Source organism: Pleuronectes platessa, chromosome 15 (assembly GCF_947347685.1).
Source record: "Pleuronectes platessa chromosome 15, fPlePla1.1, whole genome shotgun sequence".
Taxonomy (NCBI): Eukaryota; Metazoa; Chordata; class Actinopteri; order Pleuronectiformes; family Pleuronectidae; genus Pleuronectes; species Pleuronectes platessa.
In genome coordinates this window covers 20,450,513-20,470,801 of record NC_070640.1, presented here as the reverse complement: position 1 = coordinate 20,470,801, position 20,289 = coordinate 20,450,513, and the positions used below count along the sequence as shown (strand labels likewise).

The 20,289-nt window shown below is 41.8% G+C and overlaps 1 protein-coding gene across 2 annotated transcripts; it reads left to right on the top strand.

Annotated features, from left to right (window-relative positions):
- Window positions 1–1,560: 1,560 nt before the first annotated feature.
- On the top strand, window positions 1,561–18,911 carry prdm15 (PR domain containing 15). 2 transcript variants are annotated; one of them, XM_053442410.1, is made up of 24 exons: window positions 1,561–1,674; window positions 2,205–2,244; window positions 2,590–2,683; window positions 3,681–3,834; window positions 4,292–4,444; window positions 4,524–4,626; window positions 4,710–4,793; window positions 5,023–5,208; window positions 5,999–6,190; window positions 7,928–8,022; window positions 8,105–8,192; window positions 8,332–8,499; window positions 9,567–9,661; window positions 9,793–9,924; window positions 10,918–11,064; window positions 11,335–11,498; window positions 12,457–12,536; window positions 13,814–13,933; window positions 14,053–14,184; window positions 14,308–14,391; window positions 15,808–15,983; window positions 16,097–16,177; window positions 16,817–17,038; window positions 17,850–18,911. In XM_053442410.1, exons 1-24 carry the CDS (start codon window positions 1,576–1,578, stop codon window positions 18,384–18,386), a joined length of 3,426 nt encoding a protein of 1,141 aa, XP_053298385.1. In that variant the 5' UTR covers window positions 1,561–1,575; the 3' UTR covers window positions 18,387–18,911. The 2 variants fall into 2 exon arrangements, with proteins under 2 accessions (XP_053298385.1, XP_053298386.1); XM_053442411.1 differs by lacking the exon at window positions 4,710–4,793.
- Window positions 18,912–20,289: the final 1,378 nt, after the last annotated feature.

Here is a 20,289-nt window from a genome sequence, read left to right as displayed (position 1 = left end):
AAGAGTCAACATTGTCCCACTCTGCTGGTCAAATGCATTTTTGAGGTACTCGTGTACCTATTTTTATACTATTTTTATTTGATGGTATGATGCTTCTGCTCCGGTACACTTCATAGGGAATTATACTCTAGTCCACAACATTTATACGAACATCTTCCAAAACAAGTAATGAAGAAATAAAATAATTTATTTTAGCTTTTTAATTTATTCCCGAGTATTTTCTAATTAATAAACACAGAGACCATGTGTCGTAGAAACATTTTCAAATAATTCTAATGCAGCTAATTACATAATTTATTATTTTTTCAGGAACTTATTTTAAAAGTTTTAAGTAAAATGTTTTTTTAGACAGGATTTTGTCATGTTGCATGCAGAAAGTAATATGACAGTCAGCTAATTAACAATTGCATACATAGCCCAATAAAAACAAACCAATGCTAATATCAATAAGCCAAGTTGTATGTCATGTATTGACTCCTGAGAAATAGAAATCTATAGTCTGAAACAGTCATTGACATTTTTGTTTGAAATATTCTTAATGCACTTGACTAAGTCACAGGCAGAAGTGGATTCATAAGAGTGATGGTTTTACTGAGGGTGAATTGTTGGTTAGACTTGTTTCCACCTCAGCCAACTTCAACAGACATGGTGCTTACACATTGATACATCATGGATTGTGGTTTCATCATACATAACATTATGGAAGTACATGCTGGTAATACTTATACAGCTTTACTGAGATTACCAGATTTAGAATACATGGCTTTTATCTGCAGTGGAGTATGTTCACATTAATGTAATAATATTTTAAAGTGAGGGATCTGGAGAATACTTCCATACTTAATGTGCTGTATGGTGAAGATCAATGACTTGAATTTAGGAAGCCTTTGCTCAGGTCACTGTGTAAAATCTTCACTTTTTGGGGCGCACCGTTACAGATCATGATATTTGGCTTGCTGATTTAATCAAATGAGAAACCCATGTGACTTTGACTGGTCATAAGTCCTTAAACATAAAGTCACAGAGAAATATAATATAATATAACAGCTGGAGTATATTTAAAAATAAACCCTATAAAATTTTGTTGACATTAAAAATGAACACATGTATGATCTTTGAGGATACTATCCATTGACCTAACTGCTGTTCAACTTTGTAAGGACTTATGAATGATGTTGCTTAAGATATATGATATCTCAACAACTCCAGGATCAACTTTCTGGAGGTATCTATCACACTAATATAACAACCCTAATATAACTTTTACTGTAATCAGTCAAGATATAGGGTTAATCTATATTTTGTCAGTGAACCCAATATCTACCACTGCTCAAACAAATAACATTAAAGGAAGGAATTGTTATCAATATAATAACACTGATATATAAGTATCTTCAATCTGTTTTGAAAGGTGCTGTATAAATGAAGTAAATGTAATATTGTTCATGTTATTCATAATTTAATTGTTTATTTATTAACATTATCATTTATTATTATTATACAATCGGTTATTGCCAAATTCAAGTTTGATGCCGCTGTAAACATATCGTGAATTGTGAGACTACATTCCCCATAATGCACTGGGCGCAGCTGGTTTCCGGTCCTGCGCCGTCTCTGGAGCGGATTGGAACCCGGAGTCAGGACTGGATAAATGAAGGGTCTCCTGCAGGGAAGGTAAAGGCTTTTCCTCTCAATACGCGTCGCTTTGCTCCCGAACTCAGCCGCGGTCCTGTAGAGAAGCTGCAGCCGCTTCGTCCTGTCCGCTCCCCGGCTTCCTGCGCCGCCTCCACCGCGCTCCGCTGCCCGCTGAAGAGCTTCGACTCCGGTTTGGAGGTTTGCGTCTCCGGTCCATCCGCCATGCCGCCTGTTCTTTGTTACAGTGCAGCGAAGCCGCTCAGATCGGAGTTAAAACCCGGCTACACTTTGGGAGCGATTCAAATCCCGGATCCCGTCTCCTGCACGGACTGCGCGCGTTAACATGCACGCTCCAGCTGTGTGGCCCGCGCATCAGAAAAAACACTTGGTGTTATTGTAACGCGCTGCTGTGTGGTGACAGCGGCCCGATGCATTCAGGTGTCCCCGGTTAAACAGGCTCTGAAGTTCAGTTAGCTCCAGTCGAAAGTAGTTCCTTCGTATCACTGCACACCTTCACTGTCCTGATCCCTTTTCATGAGCACTTATAAAGCAGCTTCTCCTGTGTGTAGGTTCCAGTGATGGCTGAGCAAACACCAGATGAGTTCATCTGTGAGTATGAATCCAACTGTCATTCGGTGTGTGCGTGTGCGTGTGCGTGTTTGTGTGTGTGTGTCAGATTCTGATGTGCACTACCAAGTACCTGAGGATGTTCACCCTGTGTCCTGTCAATCACCAGGGGTGTGCACTTCCTCTGCTGGTTAAACTGGTTTGAAATTAGCTTAAATGTTGTCATAGTTTATAAAAAACAACAACACACAGGTGTTCTCAAAACTGTAGTGATTTGGCCTTCCTAAGATTTTCCTGAAAGAATGAATTTGATTTGATCTGTGTATGTGTTTGTATGTGTGTGTGTGACCTGCAGGCAGTGATGACAGGTGTGATGTGTGTTCACAGGGTGCGAGGAATGTGGCCAGTACCATGACACAGAGTGTCCTGAGCTGGGACCACTGGTGACCGTCCAGGACTCCTTCGTCCTCAGCCGAGCTCGGTGAGTGAGTAGCAGCTCAAAAGTGCATCCAAACTATTGACATCACCCATCCATAGAAGCTATAATATTCAAAAATTGTCTGGTACTGACATCAGGCCTGCTCGGGTGTCCTCAAACTTGATGCCGACCTCGGACCTCCTCCAGGAGGCTGATGGATGGGCTCTGGGGTTTGAAAATCAATCGAATTTGATGCGTATAGCTCAAATTCTATAATCAAAATATGCCTCATAGGGCTAAACAAGGTGCAACACCCTCTGCCCTCAACCCTCAAAAAAGATTAAGGAGAAACAATACAAACAAGGAAATAAATGTAGAAACTTAAGATAGAAACACAAGTGAGGGCTCTCTCTCCAAGGATGGACAGAAGTGCAATAAAGGTTGCATGTAACAGAGCACATCAACAGTAATTAATCAATATAACATTCATAAGAAAAAATCTGTCTTCAATAAATGAAGAGATGTATCAATGGTTAATGAATGTAAACAAAAGGACAAGAGATAGGGAAGCAGTTATGATAATTGTAATGATGGCGGTATTACCAGTATTATAGTATATGTGAGTAGGCAGATTGTATATCTAAGCAATCTGATTGTAATCATAATCCATGATCACGATCCACGATGTGGCAGCAGCCGTGATCCTGGATCTGCAGCGATAAAGCTCAAGGACTCCTGGATAGAAGTTCAGTCTGCAACACGTATTGATAAGGGCTTAATGTGATGAAGAGGGAGAGGAGGGAATAAAAAGCCTTTACAAGTGTCATGTTGTTACACCTTCCAGAGGGATAATTTGAGTGTGTAACTTCCTGGCTCTCTAAGTTCCGCCCTACAACTGCTACATTTATATCCTCAGGAAGTTATATTTTATTTCAAAATGGTGTAGAAAATATCATGGAGCATGTGTGATCACACAACACCATGGGAAGTACTACTGAGAACATTATTTTGTATGTTATTGACATTTCATAACACGCATACTGTCCCCATCTTGGATCAGGTCATCTCTACCAAACAGCCTGGAGATCAGAGAGGTGGATGACGGGGAGGAGGGCGTGTTCGTCCTGCGGCGGCTGGTCAAGAGGACCCGGTTTGGCCCCTTTGAGGCAAAGAGGGTCCACCACCTGGAGAAGGAAGGAGCGTTTCCTCTGAAGGTGGAGCCTGATGAACCCTCAGTGTACTTGTAGAGTGGACACATTGTGTGTCTGTTTTATTTTACGTGAATAGCTGTGAAAAGCGGATCAAGGGATGGTGCCAATGAGGCGCTGAAATCTGATTGGTCCCTGAAGTGCCCCTGTCCTTTCCAATTAAGTAGTCACTTACAATTCTAATACTAAATGAGACCATTTGTTAGAGTTTTAGAAAAATGGTGTTCTTTAGAAAAGCTCCCAAAAAACTAAATAAATTCGGAGTAATTTTTCAAGCACATTTTTCAAAGTTAACAGTAAACAATGAACGACTTTGATGTCCATCTTACTGAATCAGGAGTTGTTCATGGATGTTGGACATATAATTTCCCCTCTGTGTAAATCGTGGGCCCTTTCCAAAGTCCTTGATCCGCGACTGTGTGATTGTTGCTATATTAACGTCCTCCCTCCCCACGATGCACAGATCTTCCGGAGGGATGGCCTGGTGGTGTGTTTTGACTCCAGCTGTGAAGAAGACTGCAACTGGATGATGCTGGTGCGTCCTGCGGCCGACCACACCCACCAGAACCTGACGGCTTACCAGCAGGACGATGATCTGTACTTCAACACCTCCCAGGTACCTGTGTCCGTCCTGAACCTGAGTCGTTTCTAACAGGAAGTGGTTCTGACGTTCCCCTCTGCTGTCTGTTTCCCAGGATGTGCTTCCGGGCACAGAGCTGAGGGTCTGGTACGGAGCTTTCTACGCCAAGAAGTTGGAGAAGCCCGTGCTGAGGCCTGCACTTCAGCCACTTGCACAAGGTAGATGGTGTTACAGCCCCTGTTGGTGGACTAGTGAGGCAACAGTGTGAAAAGTATCTATAGTTTTTGTTTCCTCTCCTCAGATGTGACATCTTTGTCTGCTAGCTCAGAGACCTCGGAGAATAGTGGAGCTCACGTGCCGTCAGTGGTTGAAAAGCCCAACATAGGTCAGTGTAACATCCATCACTTAAGTCACTGCTTCTTAGAAATATTTACTCTTATTTCAATTACGTTTAGGGAAATTCTATCTCTTTCAAGCTTTCAGTTGCAATTGATTATGTGTCCTCCATACTGACTCAATAGGAGCAAAAATCCGACCTTCGGAACACCTCATCTGAGGAAATGCTGTGTCAGGGTTTCTCCTTCTGAATCCTCTATTCCTTCTGTTTGTGGCAGGCAACACGCTCGACGAGGTGAACACAGTAGGTGAGCTCCCAGACGACCAGCACCTGCCCCAAGAAGAGAGCCTGGTGGGCCCTGAAGAGGAGGAGACCCGTCCCCCCGCTGTACAGCGGGTCCCCAAGCTGGGCCGCAGAGGAAGGAGACCTAAGGGGCGCAGGCCGGGGGCAGGCAAAAACAAAGGTGAGCGCAAACGGCCAGGTTTGAGGCAACAATTTAGAATTTACAGTATATTCTTTTGATATATTTTGGAGCAGTTTATTAGAAAATCGGTCTGGTGTAATGTTGAGAGATGTTTGAACAGTGGTAAAGGATCTGAAATCTGTAAACAACAGGATTTGTGTTCGCCCATGAAAGAGCAAGCTTCTATAGGTCCGGTTTAAACATCCGTCCTGAGTGATCCGATCACAAGTGGTCACCGCTAATTTCAGGTCAGACTGCACCCAGATGCATCTGGAGATGGCATCACTCCTGCATCTTGGGCAATAAAGGACAGACTGGCAGTGACAGCTTCACAACGAATCAACATTTAATTGTTTGTAGCCACAATATCAACGCTGATCACCACATGTAACTAGTTCTTCTACTATGTTTAATGTAACACACGCAGCTCCTACTTTATTCCCTCTGAGTTGTTCCCTCGCTTTCTCTACACTAGCCCCATCAATGTCAATTAACTTGTGTTGTGTATGACATCATTCTGAGCTGAGCAAGTTTCAGCAGGCTCAGGCACATTCTGTGGAGGCTGGTGAACGGCATTCTGGGAAAATGTTGCAAACCACTGCCTGGAATGGAAGAAGAGGCAACAGGTTTATGAACCAAATAGCTGCAAGACTAGTTATGTATCAGCTGCTCTTTGGGTTCAGTGCTAATAATACATGTTGGCATGCTGACACACTAAGCTAAGAATGTGTACATGGTAAACATCATATCACCCGAGGATGACATATTTCTCTTTGCCTGATGTGTGCAGATGTGAAGCCCCCGGTGGAAAGGTCCGAGCCGGCGGCCTCAGGGGCAGCAGCAGCGGCAGAGCGTGCTCCAGAGAGCGCAGCTGTGCAGAAGAGACACAAAGTCCGAGAGCACAAGAGGGTGTACCGCTGCTCCCTCTGCAATAAGGTCTTCCAGAACAGCAGCAACCTCAACAGGCACATCCGATCTCATGGTACGAGGAGATCTGAAAAGCCAACGTTAGCTTTCGAAAGAGTGTTCAATTTATACAATTATTTTTCTGCAAAATTACACAATTTAAATGAAAAGCTGCGGAGAGACGATGCATACGCGCTAGATGCCTTGTATTTATCCTAGTCAACTTTTAAGATTACATAATTTCCAGTAAGACTTCATTTGAAGATTTATCTACATGCACAATAAGAAATGAAATTGATGTGATATACAGTATATGTGAGTATTTAGGCTCTCAGGCACCTTGTGATGTAATCAAGATTGAAAGGGGGTGTGACTGCATAGTAAAGGAAAAAACCCTGGGCACTAGATATTGATGCTGGTTGATGGGACCAACAAAATGTTGTGGATATGTTGAGATGAATAACTCCGGGAAAGAGAGGAGAATAGATTAAAGTTTGACTGCAACAAAATGATTGGCTGATTGAGATCATGACCAAATCTGATTGGATAACAAAAGGCGGGGAGAGTAAAAGATTGTGAATGAATGAGTCCTAGAAAAAGGGTGCGTTCCTATTGCTCAGTAGTGCGAAGTGGACTGCGCAGGGTATTCAGCCATCTTTAGTGACATATCAAACCATAGGGAGCAATCCTGCTCAGTTCAAAGGGAACTGCAGGGAAGAACTGAACAACAGTTCATCTGTTAGCCAGAAGCTGACAAGAAAAAATACCCATCAGTCAACGCGCCTCGATGGTGCGCTTAAAAGAATTGCAAGTGGATCAGCCATTAAACGATCGAAGCTCACATTATTATGGAGATCCCAAAGGAGTTTACATAAGTATGTAATTACTGTTGTAACGAACGGTATAATTATTTACATGTGGTTAAAACATCGATCTAGCAAGCTTAAATTAGCACAGCAGTGTAATTTAATTCAATACAAAGTTTAACATTAGCTACTTGTCACATGCTTCAGCACAGACCTCATTCATGACACTAGAACAGAAAAAAGAAAATTCCGAATGACAACGTACATCTTGTAAAATAATCAAATGATTTTTTTTTCACAAGTTACATTCATTCAAAAACAATAGATCTAGTAATGGTATCAGTTTAAGTTTCAGAAGCCATATAATCTGTGTTTTATTTGAACAGCCCTAGTGAAGCGTTATCTTTCCACAGTAGCAGCAACAGGTAACCGATGTGTTTACGTTACCAGAAGTTTGTGATGGGAAGTCCACTGAACTGACATTCCCTGAACAGGGAGTAGGAATATTTCCTATTCTCTACCCCCCCTTTCTATATTGACATTCAGTGGTTAGTCTGAATAAGATGTCGATTATGTCTCTAATCTTATTGGTTGTAACCAATATAATGTCAAGATGATGTCACGTATTATTATTATTATATTATTTTTCAAATCTATATTGGATGTTGATTCAGAGATACCTCATTTAGTTTTCTGATCAGTATAAGAAATAGATTCTCTCTCTAGTCATTCTTTATGACAGAGATATCTTGGAAAAGGGTATCTTTCAAAATGTTCTTTTGTTTGTTCAGCTCTAAAAGTTTATTAGGTGGAGAGAAACTAAAATAAGTCCCCCATCAAGTAGAGTAAAAATCTCCTCTTTCATATAAGTTATTTTGTACATTCTCACACACACACACACAGACACGGGCCGAAACCAGACCATGCCCCAGTTATATAGGTTCCCAGGCTAATAAAAGTTTCTTGGGAGCAAAGTGTTTAAGTGTCTCTCTTGTATACCCCTGCAGGTGATAAACTATTCAAGTGTGATGAATGTGACAAGTTGTTCAGCCGCAAGGAGAGTCTGAAGCAGCACATCTCTTACAAGCACAGCAAGAACATGGTGAGTGACACTCCAACCTGCCACCTCAAGGGTTTTTACTCCCAGTGCTGGCTAATATCTTCTTTTCATGTGAACCCAACAGCCCGACCAGGATTACAAATACAAATGCAACACGTGTGAGAAATCCTTCCGCCTGGAAAATGCCTTAAAGTTCCACAACTGCAGGACAGGTAGCAAAAACTCTAGAATCTGTTTTATTTGGATTTTAATATCACACCCCTGCTTTTTTATCACCCATTGAAATGATCACATTGCCACCAGGTCTTATCATGTTAGGTTTTCAAGGATGTCATCTTCCTCTCTCTCCAGATGACAAGACGTTCCAGTGTGACATCTGCTCGCGGTTCTTCTCCACCAACAGCAACCTCTCCAAGCACAAGAAGAAGCACGGCGAGAAGCTGTACTCCTGTGAGATCTGCAACAAGATGTTCTACCGCAAAGACGTGATGCAGGAGCACCACAGGAGGCACGGTGTGGGTGAGTCGCACACAAGCAGGGAGCGAGGCCCTTTCACAGGTTACTGCATACGCTGCTTTGTTATCAGGAGGAATTGTTGAAATATTGACTTTGGGTTGAGTTTCATCTTTGTCTCAGCACTGTGCAACATGTGGGCAAATCACAGAGGAGCATGGTAACAATAACTAAATAAACATAAAGACACTTCTCCAGGAAAATATATTGTTATGTGGATGGTGCGGGGCTACATGTGAACACACAGAGCTGCAGCCTGGGGCAGATCGTATGGGATGTCTTCAACAGTTGACCTGTACAATCTGGATACAAATTATTGAAAATAGTTAGGTGACACAATATGATAACAATTATCCTGTATGCTCTTAGTAATAATTATACTGTGCCTAACATTGCCATGGCACAGATTTAAAAAAGCTCAGTAGTGTCTTTGTGTGTGTTTGTGTGTGTGGGGGGGCAGGCAAGTGTCACTTCCATGCAATGTAATGAGATCATAATGGATTTCAGAACATACAGTGTGTGTCCTGCTGCTTTCACAATGCTGCATTTGATGAACTATAGATTTTCACACAGTCTTAAGCAGCTGTGGGCAACAGATCCTGACTGAATCAATCATATTATGTTATGAAGCAATGCAGACGGATTTATCAGTGATCCTGCAAAAACATCATCAAACATCAGAATTGATATTTTATACCTATTGAAACTCAGGTGTTTGATTAAAAACCCTTTTCCTTATTGTGGCAGAAAGAGAATCTGGGGTACCTGTTTTCTGCCATCAGTTTGTTCCACACCCTTGAGCACTGAACCAGTTGTGCCTTCACAAAAGCTAATTCGATATTTATCCTCCTTAATTACTCTAATTAATACTAATTAATTAAATTGTGGAACTTCTTTGAGAAAAACATGGGACTGGATATAAAAATCCCTAACCAATTTTACTGAAGAAAATTTAGTTTTCACAGACGGGTGCACAGAACAAAATATTGATGTATTAGTAGCAGAAAGCACGTCACCATATTTCTTCTATATCAAGCTCTTTGCTTAACGACAACCGTATTGCATCTGGACAGGACCAAAGCACCTGAAGAGAGAGGACCTGGAGGCCAATGGGGAAGAAGGGACCAAGTACAGGAAGGAGCCGTCACCCTGTCCCATCTGTGGCAAGGTGAGCACTCTGCACAGCAGCAGACTCATGGTCCCGACGGCACCAGGCCAACTAACTTTACACAGACTCCAGGTGACCACAAGTGCTGTGACGTGCGTAAAGTGTGTGCATGTGTGTGTTTGTGTGCGCAGGTGTTCTCCTGCAGGAGCAACATGAACAAGCACCTGTTGACCCACGGCGATAAGAAGTACACCTGTGAGATCTGCGGCCGCAAGTTCTTCCGCGTGGACGTCCTGCGAGATCACATCCACGTTCACTTCAAGGTGAGGCCGTGATCCTGAGTCCTGCTGCAAGCTCAGTCTGTAGCTGAACCGGGACCCGCAGGGAAACCTGTAACAACACAGAAGATGTTTAACTGCACATACTGCCACTTCCTATGTGCTGTGGTCATCAGCATGTTGTTACTGATGCATCACATTTTTATGGGATGCCCCTCCTGTCTCATCAGCAGCTGTCAGTGCAGCTCTCCGTTCAGTCACACGGTGAAATTCAAGCCAGGGTTTACAGGAGAAAAGAGAGACACTGGTGTAAATTCTGCACAGATGCATTAGAGATGAACATGATATTGTTGTGTCACCTACACCGACTGGATCCTGGTTTGGTTTATTTTGTGGTACATTTTAAATGAAGAAATGTTCCACTTTTCTGCGCTGTTTTGTTGTTCTGGGCAATTTGCTTTGCTCCATTTACCGGCTCCTCTGCAGTTGAACTGTAGGACATGATCACAATACTAAGGTAGAAATACCAGGCACAGTCTAACAGCTAGAAATACATCCTTATAGAGATATGTTGACATTCTTTCCATGAATATTCAAGTCATTCCTACAATATTACAGTACTCACGGGTTTGACCACAACTCTTGACATTCCTTTGCGATGACAATGTCTGTCAGACACACACACACACACACACACACACAGTCGATGTGAACACCTGCCAAAGTACTCCAAACCACTTCTGTAACATGGCTGTGATCACATTTGACCATGATGACACACACACAGACTCACAAGCTGAAAACTATCCCAGACAGGCTACTGTAGCCTTTAAACATTAATACATTATAAGGCATGAAAACCAATGCACTGTTTAATGCACTCTGCAAGATGAAAATTGTGGTAGATGAGGGCATATATGTGACTGTGGTTTTCAATTAGCACCTTGGATACATGCTTCATTAAATCACCCAGAGCCCTCTGGATCTTAGCTGCCTGTGACTTTAATCATTTTAAAGAGCTGTTTTTTTGTTTTTCAGGACATCGCCTTAATGGACGAGCAGGAGAGAGAAGTCTTCATCAAGAAAATCGGTATCTCGGCAGGAGACAGCGACGACACAGACGAAGAAGATGATGAAGATGAGGACGATCCTGAGCACCACAAGTACAACTGCAAGAAATGTCAGGTAGGTCTCGTCTTGAAAGGCATCTGCAGACTCTTTATCTGAAGCCGCTTAGTAACACAATATCCAGAGGGTTGGTGTGGAAACACATTTAAAAAAAATACAATGTTTACACCTTCACAAGTTATCTTATGGCGACAGGTGGCCTCAGCTAAGAGCAGATGATGTAATATAAACTTGCAGTGTGTAACCTCCATCATGGATGCGCACATATCTTTATTTGTCACTAACAACCACAGACAAACACGTGAGCTTCTGTATGTGCGTCTCTAGCTGTCGTTTGCCAAGGGGAGGGAGTACCTGAAGCACATCATGGAGCAGCACAAGGAGAGAGGGTACGGCTGTGCGATCTGCAACCGACGCTTCGCCCTGAAAGCCACGTACAACGCTCACCTGGTCATACACAGAGAGCAGCTGCCCGACCCTTCAGTGCAGAAGTAAGAGAGAAAGCATCCCTAAGCTCACATGTTCCAGTTGTGTTTGTGTCAGCAGAGCTCTGTTCTGTGCTGACTGTACAAAACGTTAGATACATATATATAAAGATATCTAGATATATCAGTGGCGGCTCCGGGAGGGCAATTGTTGCAATGATGGCTTAGGTTTAATTCTTAAATAAACTCAGATAGACGTTGTCTCATTGCATTACGTAAAACAAATTCTGGTCACCTCACATAGCAATACCACCATTAACCACAAGACAAGGATTGTTCCTGAGGCTACATACTGTACTGTCATTTTGTAGACAGGTCTTCATTCAAATTAATTTGGTTCTAAAATGACTGTGGTCAACAGATAAAATGTCATCCATCAGTACATTTGAATATGAAGAAACCTGTTTTGCCATTGATAAAATAGGTGAGTCATCAGATAACATTTTATTTAAGGTTCAGCAAATCAAGAATATCCATTTTGTTATTAAACACAGAAATTAATGTTGGCATCGCCTTCTATTTACTTCAGCTAGCAGTGCAGATCACAAAATATCCACTAGATGGCAACATAAGACAAGGATGTTCCTGAGGCTACATACTTTAAGTATGTGTGAACAAGTACTGTACTTCAGTACTTTATGGTACTTTATACTCCTACTGTAATACATCTCAGAGGAAATTTTTACTTGATGAAATCACGTTTGTGCGAACCCTCCCGGAAGTCATAGGGAATGCATTGTAGAGCCTGCAGTTTGGAAAAAAAAGTTTTTACAACGAAAGTCTATGAGAGTGATGTGGAGTCTATTAAGCAGGGCTTGTCGCTGCAGCTGATTGGACGAATGAGGGGGATTAGGCTGCAACATGCAACTTCACCACTAGATGTCACTAAATTCTACACACTGAACCTTTAGGTTAAAAGAAAAGCAAATTAACGAGCTGTCAAATCTTTCCATCCAATCTAAAGATACATCCACCCATGTGAAATCTGTGGCCGAATCTTCAATAGCATCGGTAACCTGGAGCGACACAAGATCATCCACACAGGTGAGCAGCACTCTGAGATCTCTCTGCACAATGTTCACTTTCTTATGGTAGATATTTGAACAAAGCCATCCTCGTTGTGGCCTTTAGCTACTACTGCCATCATTACATTTGATTTGTATAGCCCATATTCACAAATCACAGTTTGTCTCATGGGATTAACAAGGTGTGACTCCGCTGCCCTTAACCCTCATCAAGACTGAGGCAAAACCACCAAAAAAGAATTGATTATACTCCTTTTAAAAAACTGCTAAACATATACCTATAACTCACACAGTCCCTGTAACCCTGTGGAACTGAGGCCTTTTGCTCAGTTGTCATTCACTGGCTTTGGTTCAGGAAGTTGAACCGGTCGTACACAAACCAGAAGGATGGCAGTTTGATCCCAGTCTCTCCCATTCTGCCTGTTGAACTGTCAAGAGGCAAAAGACTGAACCCCAAATTGCCCCTCGCAGCTGGGCCTGGTAGTAATGTGTGATAGAGAAAGTGCTGCACATACATGCACTGTATGAATGGATCTGACTGGATGGATGTAGTTTTGGATGTAGATTTTTTTTCCAGGGGCGTTACCCACATATTGATGAGACAATCTGAGGCTTAGCATTATTGTAATGAATGAAACAACCTACCTCTTACTTCTTATATATATATCATAAAACTTGTAACGTGTCCTGAGTTTTAGAACTTCAATTCCCTTAATGCTCTGGGGGAAGTGAGCAGGTTTAAGAACAGAGGACAAGATGGTGAAAATCCCATCCCAAAATGTCTGAAGTTCTCCTGCACAATTTTAGTTACCAACTACCAGTAGTTGTTAGAAGGTGTTAGCAGTCACCAGCGGATGTTGGGGATATAAATTCAGTTGTGTACCTTAGTGTCATTGGGGGGTTTCGACCTTTTAATCACAGGAAACCCTCTTCTAAGGCAGTCCCCCCCGCAGGTTGATCAGACTGAGGTGTGTTCCAAGCATCTTGGGTCCCAGTTGGGATCTTGCCATTGGCTGCAGCGTTCTGCAATGTGTCATCTAAAGAGTAGTGATGGTTTAGTCAGTGAGTTCACTCTGGGATACACCCAGATGTTATTTAGTAACTGCAGCAAATTGCCAGAGTGAAAAAAACATTTAATTGAAAGAAAAAGGATGATATTTTCATGAATTTTCAAAACAATTTGTACATATATTTTGACAATTATAAAACAAGCAGAGTTACATGTGGACACGCAAGGTAACAAGTTATTGTTTCATATGATTAAATGTACGTGTTTGTGTTTTTGTGATCATTCAGGGGTAAAGAGCCACGGCTGTGACAGGTGCAACAAATCATTCGCAAGGAAGGACATGCTGAAGGAGCACCTCAGGGTTCATGACGACATCCGGGACTTCCTGTGTGCTGAATGTGGGAAAGGTGAAGTTCTCACTGCTCCTTACACGTTGCATGACCTAACTGTGTAAACAACAGAATCGGCGTGGAGTAGTGGATGTTGGTTCCTTGTCATATTGAGGAAATGTTTTTTTCCTGTGCAGGCATGAAGACTAAACACGCTCTGAGGCACCACATGAAGCTTCATAAGGGCATCAAAGAGTATGAGTGTAAGGCGTGTAACCGCAAGTTTGCCCAAAAGGTCAACATGCTGAAACACTACAAGAGACATACGGGTGAGTCCCAATGTGTTACAGATTCATGAAGGGGACGAGGAAATGGACAGTATTGATTTCTCTATATCGATATATTCGCAGAAAATGTATAATGTATCTGTGTGGTCATCGTCGTGCCTGCAGGTGTGAAGGACTTCATGTGTGAGCTGTGTGGGAAGACGTTCAGCGAGAGGACCACTCTAGAAACACACAAGCTCATCCACACAGGCAAGTTACTCATGTAGAATTAGGCCGGTACACACAACTGGGTTACTTATATAAACCAGCAACAAGCAGAACATGGGAGCTGGTAATATGGTTCTTTAATGTCATCTTGTTCAGAGGCAGAAGTGAGTACATAAAATACAAGACCAGCAGTCAGAAATTAAAGGACCTGTTCAATATAAAACCCTTAACATTTGGAAACGGAAGATGGTTTTGTTAGAAACCAGAGAAGGGAAAAAATATAATACACAAAACGATTGAATGTAATTATGTTTCTGTAAAAATCACCAGGAAAGTTCATTAAAACTGAAAACAGCTAAAATTAGCCAAAGATGAAAACTGCAGCTAGCTACCTGAAGAATTAAAGAAAAATAGTTAAAGATTGATGAAGAATATAAATCTAATTTTAATCAACTGACAGGAATTAGAATTTTAAAAATATCGCTTTTCTTATCTAATTCAACAATTTAAAGGGATGTTGACATTTGGAAATGTAAATTCTTGTAGAGTCAGATATAAAAAAAAATTATAAATACTTTTTAATTACTTTTTGCAATGATTCCATTATCATCTTCCATGCATTCATTCACTTATTTACATAGCAAAAACTAAATTAACCAACCAACCAACAAAAAAGAAAAAAACACATGGAAGGCACCCGTTTCCCTGTTTACCTATTCATTTTTTATCTTAAGTCTATATCTAGGGTAAGTTTTACTCCATTTTGTTATGTCGTATCTAATTACAGTAAATTTCGCCATGTCCAAAATATATCTATTGTTGATAGCCATGAAGTAAGTTTTGGTGGGTTGGGTTGTTTCCATGTCTTTGTCAATTGCTTCATGGCAGTCAGATGATTTTAATCTTACCGAGCGGGTTAATATTAAAATTCTTCCTAATCTTATATCTGTACTGTAATGATGTATTTCTGGTTTATTAGATATGAACATATACTGTTTACATAGTGATCATTCGGAGCATCCTACATGAAGCTACAGCAAGTAACCTAGCTTCACACAAAGTCTATAACCGGGGAAACAGACTAAACTTTTAACAGCAACTCCAATGTTCAAATAACACATCTTATCTTTTTAATTGGTACAAAAACAAGTGTAAATTTTGTTTTAATACGTTAGCCTCCGTGTTCCTCCCTGAATTGGGTCGTGTGTTGGTCCCAGTCCTGTGTGTTTCATCTTTTTCGTCACACAGAATGTATTTGCCAAAATGTTGAACTCTTCCTTCGAGGCAGAAATCTGAAGCTTTATTATTACTTTCACTTTCCATCAGTCAAAATATGACATCATGAATCTCTGGTCTGTCATCACATGTCCTGTGGTTTAATTTGAGAAGTTGTGTTAGTGTTTACATTGGTGAGTTCAGTATGCTGGACTGACCCTACTGACCTCTTTCTCCCTGCAGTGGGGAAGACGTGGACGTGTGCGACCTGTGATAAGAAGTACTTGACAGAGTACATGCTGCAGAAACATGTGCACCTGACCCATGAGAAGGTGGAGGCCCAGTCGTGTCACCTCTGCGGGACAAAGGTGTCCACCCGAGCATCAATGAACCGCCACCTGCGACGTAAACACCCTGAGGTGAGTCCTGTGAGGACACGGCCCATGTGTGTGTGACCACTCAGGCCAGTAGCCGTTGTCAAATCCGCAAAGCAAACCTGTTCAACTGCCACTGTTTTACGTTTTGCCTCCAGGTGGCGTCGATGAGACTGGATGAGTTTGATGAACTTCAGGAAACTTCGACAATCAATGATTCGTCTATCAGCATCTCGCAGGTGGGAGTTAAATTTGTGGGCTTCTTTAATGATGCAGCATACGTGGCTCCGCACACAACAGTGAAACACGATGATGGAGCAGCTCTGACAACAAACTGTTGAAGTGTGAAAACAGGAGACTTCAGCTTCTTGATCATGGAGAAGCCAGTTTATGTTTGACATGAGCTTTTCAGATTAACGGTTTACTTACTATATCTAAAGAATGGGACTCGGTAGAGGACCTACCTGCACCGTGGCTCAACAGTCCCTTAATGAGATCACATTTAAATTAACTACATCTGGATCTACACCAAATTACACACACTCATAGATCTCAGTCCTGTAAACATGCCAGATTTTGTTTTTATTTTGTCATTAAGATCCTTGAAAAATAAATGAAAATGTTGAAAAACACATTTTTTAAAAATATCCTGGATCTGCCCATCTGTCAAGATCCACTCCAAATTGTATTGGGTTAGGGTTAATGTAACGGAAATCAGTTAAGATGTTTTTTGCATAATCAGAGGAAAACAGGGACCTTTTGTTACGATGGGCATCCTGTGTGATATGTACGTCTGTAGAAAGACAATGAGTAAGATCTCATTTCCATGACACATTTCACTGAATAAACATCATTAATGTTTGAACCTCTTTCCTCAGCCCACTCTGACCTTGGAGAAGGACAGCATGTGTCAGGAAAGGCCCATCCGACATTTCCGACACCCCAAGAAGAAGCAGAGGGTTCCAGTTGAGCCGGAGCTCTCGGAGTCCGATGAGTTTGTCGACTTCACTGAGCCGAGACACGAAACTTTGCCGGAATACAACACCGTCATCGTCGGTGAAGAAACCGAGACCAGCTCTGCTGTGCAGAGCATCCAGCAGGTACACATGAAGATCTACTGAAAAAATTGATGCTTTTTATTTACAATCACATTTCACATCTGTTTCTTTCTAAAACCAGAACAAATGACCTCATACAAGGCAGGTGGCCTGATTAGAAGTGAAACTAGGGGCCAAGGTTTTTCTTGTTGAAGAGGCAAAGAAAGAAGTCGACTACACACTGCTGATGGAAAGCAGAATAAATACAAATCTAAAGAAGCAAGATTTACATGAGTAGTAAAATATTGCTTTCACTCTCTGTGCTACTAGTATCTCTTTTTAATAATACATATTATTTCATGGTGCCTATCTATACACCCAAGGACACCTGAAAATAGATCATAAATAGATACATGAATAATTAAAATTAAACTAAGCATTCAAATCAGAGTCCATACAATTTAGTTCAAAAGTAAAGCCAAGGTTAAAATGGAGATATAGACACCTATGTGAACACAAGAGTAAAACTAAGGGTTAGAATCAGGTCAGGGAGTGATAGATGAGATGGATAATCTTTTGATGGTCAGAAATGATCATTTTCAAATATTGGATATTATCAATTATCTAACTACAATAAAAAGCCCCTTAAATGGCTGATAATATAGAACCTGTGATCTAATAAAGTGACAGAACACTTACTTTAAGCTATGTAGAATCTTTATAGCAAATGAATTAAACAATCATGATGGTAATTAATGCAGCATATCAGAGGGAAGAAGATAAATATATCATTGGTAAATAAATGTGTAGTGAGAGTTAAAGTAATGTGATTTCATGTAGGATGAGATGTGAATTTTTGCTCCTACTGTTTCAGGTGGTGGTTCTTACCGACCCCAGCGCTCAATCAGCCGCCTCCCCCAACAGCTCAGTGTCGCTGACCAACATCACAGTCACGCCCATCACCGGTCAAGCCCCTGCCCAGTTCACCAGCCTGCAGCCTGTAGCTGTGGGCCACCTGACAGCCAGCGACCGACCCCTCACGCTGGACAACTCCATCCTCACCGTCACCTTCGACACGGTCAGCGGCTCCGCCATGCTCCACAACCGTCCCGCTGAACTCATCCCAGAGACGGTGGGCCCCGGCGGAGGCGCAGCGGCTCAGTCAGTCACCCACTTCATCAACCTCACTACTCTGGTCAATCCCATGGGCCACCAGCTGGAGGCGCCGACTCTGCCCTGGAGGCCTGTACCGGCAGCTGAGGGCAGCCAGGTCAGCCCTGTGTTGGAGGGAACTCAGGGGGAGGGTCTGGAGGCCCAGAACCAGGGTCATCAGCCGGGTCGACCCGGACAGAGCCAACCGCCCACCCCCCAGCACCAGAGCAGCTCAGCCCAGCAGATGTTCGGCTACTGAGCAGAGACTAGAGGTGCCGGTCGCCTCACGCTCACCAACATTGTTATATAGTAGAGTCGATTTTATGACTGAACTGTCACCAGATGCCTCTCCAGCTTCATGGAAGTGAATGAATATACATTTTTTTCTTTTGTATACTGTCAAAAACATAGTGGCTGTTATTAACATATTATAAAAAAGATTGAGACGGTACCTTCACCCAGATGACTTTCATGACACTCCTCTGGAATATTTACATTTCAAACCAAAGCAACATGTTGAATTCTCAAATGCCTTATCAGCCTTTATAAACACGTGCATGTCTTCAAGATGAATCTGCTGCTCGAAAACTGAATCACGAAATTACCCAACGTTACAGTAAAATGAAAACACCAGGTGAAGTAATAAATGATGGTTGTCATGTTCCCAAAAGTCTTTATTTTTAAATGCTGTAACTAGTTATTGTTTAATTGTCTGGGGAAAAAATACTGGAATCATTTTTGTACTGTACTATTTTTAAACAAACAAAAAAATACCTCTTTGAAATGGTTCTTGTCGTGTGTATTCATATAAATTCAGGTGAACAGGAATCACATTCCCTCAGCAGCGAGGTTCTGCCATGCAGATGTCAACTGGTTTCTGTGTGTCCGTTTATGAGCATCTGCTTTTCAGCTGATCAGATCTGACAGGCCAGCTCTTCATGACTGCATCACAGTGAGTTCACCTCAACCAAGGCCCAACAGTCCCCTTAAAGACAATCAATATGCAGAAACTTCCACACACCCATATATACCCGTCCCATCTAATGGGGTAAAAACATAACCTGCTTGTTATAGAGACACTGTTGGGTGGAAGATGTTTAGAGAACCCAAAATGCAGGCAATGCAGAAAATAATGTTATTTGATCACATAGACGGACTCAGTCTCTGTGGGCAGTGAAGAGAACCTCAAAACTTCCAAAAACAAAAATCAGGCTGTAAAGCGGGGAGAAACTTAAGAACAGGAACAAATAAAAGAACTGTGTATAGGGATACACCAGGGAACAGGAACAAACAGAGTGTGGAGTCTAAATCCACAACGAGAGGCAGAGATAACTGGGCACAGGTGAAACGCATTGAGCTGCGGCAATCATTAAAGTGGGAAACCAGACAAAGACACGAAGTAAAGAGGGAAGAAACACACAAGGCAAGAAACCTAAAAGTACTGATGTGGCTTCAGTACTACTTTGTCACTGAGGATATTGAAAATGGCTGGTGGTTAACATTTTCTTGAGTTCTGTCTGTTTTGCATTCAATTCATTCGACTGCAGTGCGTTGAGGTTTCAAGGCTTTTGTAAAATATAATATCATATAAAAAGAAAGATTTACGAAAACCCTTGAAAATCAAAGAGCTCATATATCCCCATATTATCCTAATAGATCGCTTTGCTCCCAAAACACAGGCGCTCTGTAAGAGGGGAGGTAGAACCTTCAGCTACCAGGCTCCTCTCCTGTGGAACCAGCTCCCACTCTGGGTTCGGGTACCAGCACCTTATATTACCAACATTTATGATTTCAACTCATATTTATGCACATATTTTCCTAAATGCTGTCAAACCGTAATCAAGTTTTATCCATTTCACAGAGCTGGACGCATTAACATGAAACTACCAACAGACGGCGATATAGTCTAGCGTCATCACGCACTTTAGTGGTACAAGTACTTCTGAATATTCACAATTGATTTAGTAAACTAATTGATATGTATTTCCTCATAAGCCCAGTTCATCAAAACAAGATTTTTTATGAAAACTGTTCACCCAGAACTCTTTACACCTGATATGGACACAGTATGAGAACTACATGAGGTCATAGCAATAGTAATTTGAACACTCAGACAAACTATCGCATTCTACATTCACCTGAAGGATGGAGAGAACTGAATA

Excerpts from the sequence above, each read along its gene's own strand:
- prdm15 (XM_053442410.1), top strand. The coding sequence starts at position 1,576 with ATGCACTGGGCGCAGCTGGTTTCCGGTCCTGCGCCGTCTCTGGAGCGG. Across the intron at positions 1,675-2,204 it reads AAGGGTCTCCTGCAGGGAAG|GTTCCAGTGATGGCTGAGCA; the intron begins GTAAAGGCTTTT and ends TCCTGTGTGTAG. Across the intron at positions 6,191-7,927 it reads CAGGCACATCCGATCTCATG|GTGATAAACTATTCAAGTGT; the intron begins GTACGAGGAGAT and ends ATACCCCTGCAG.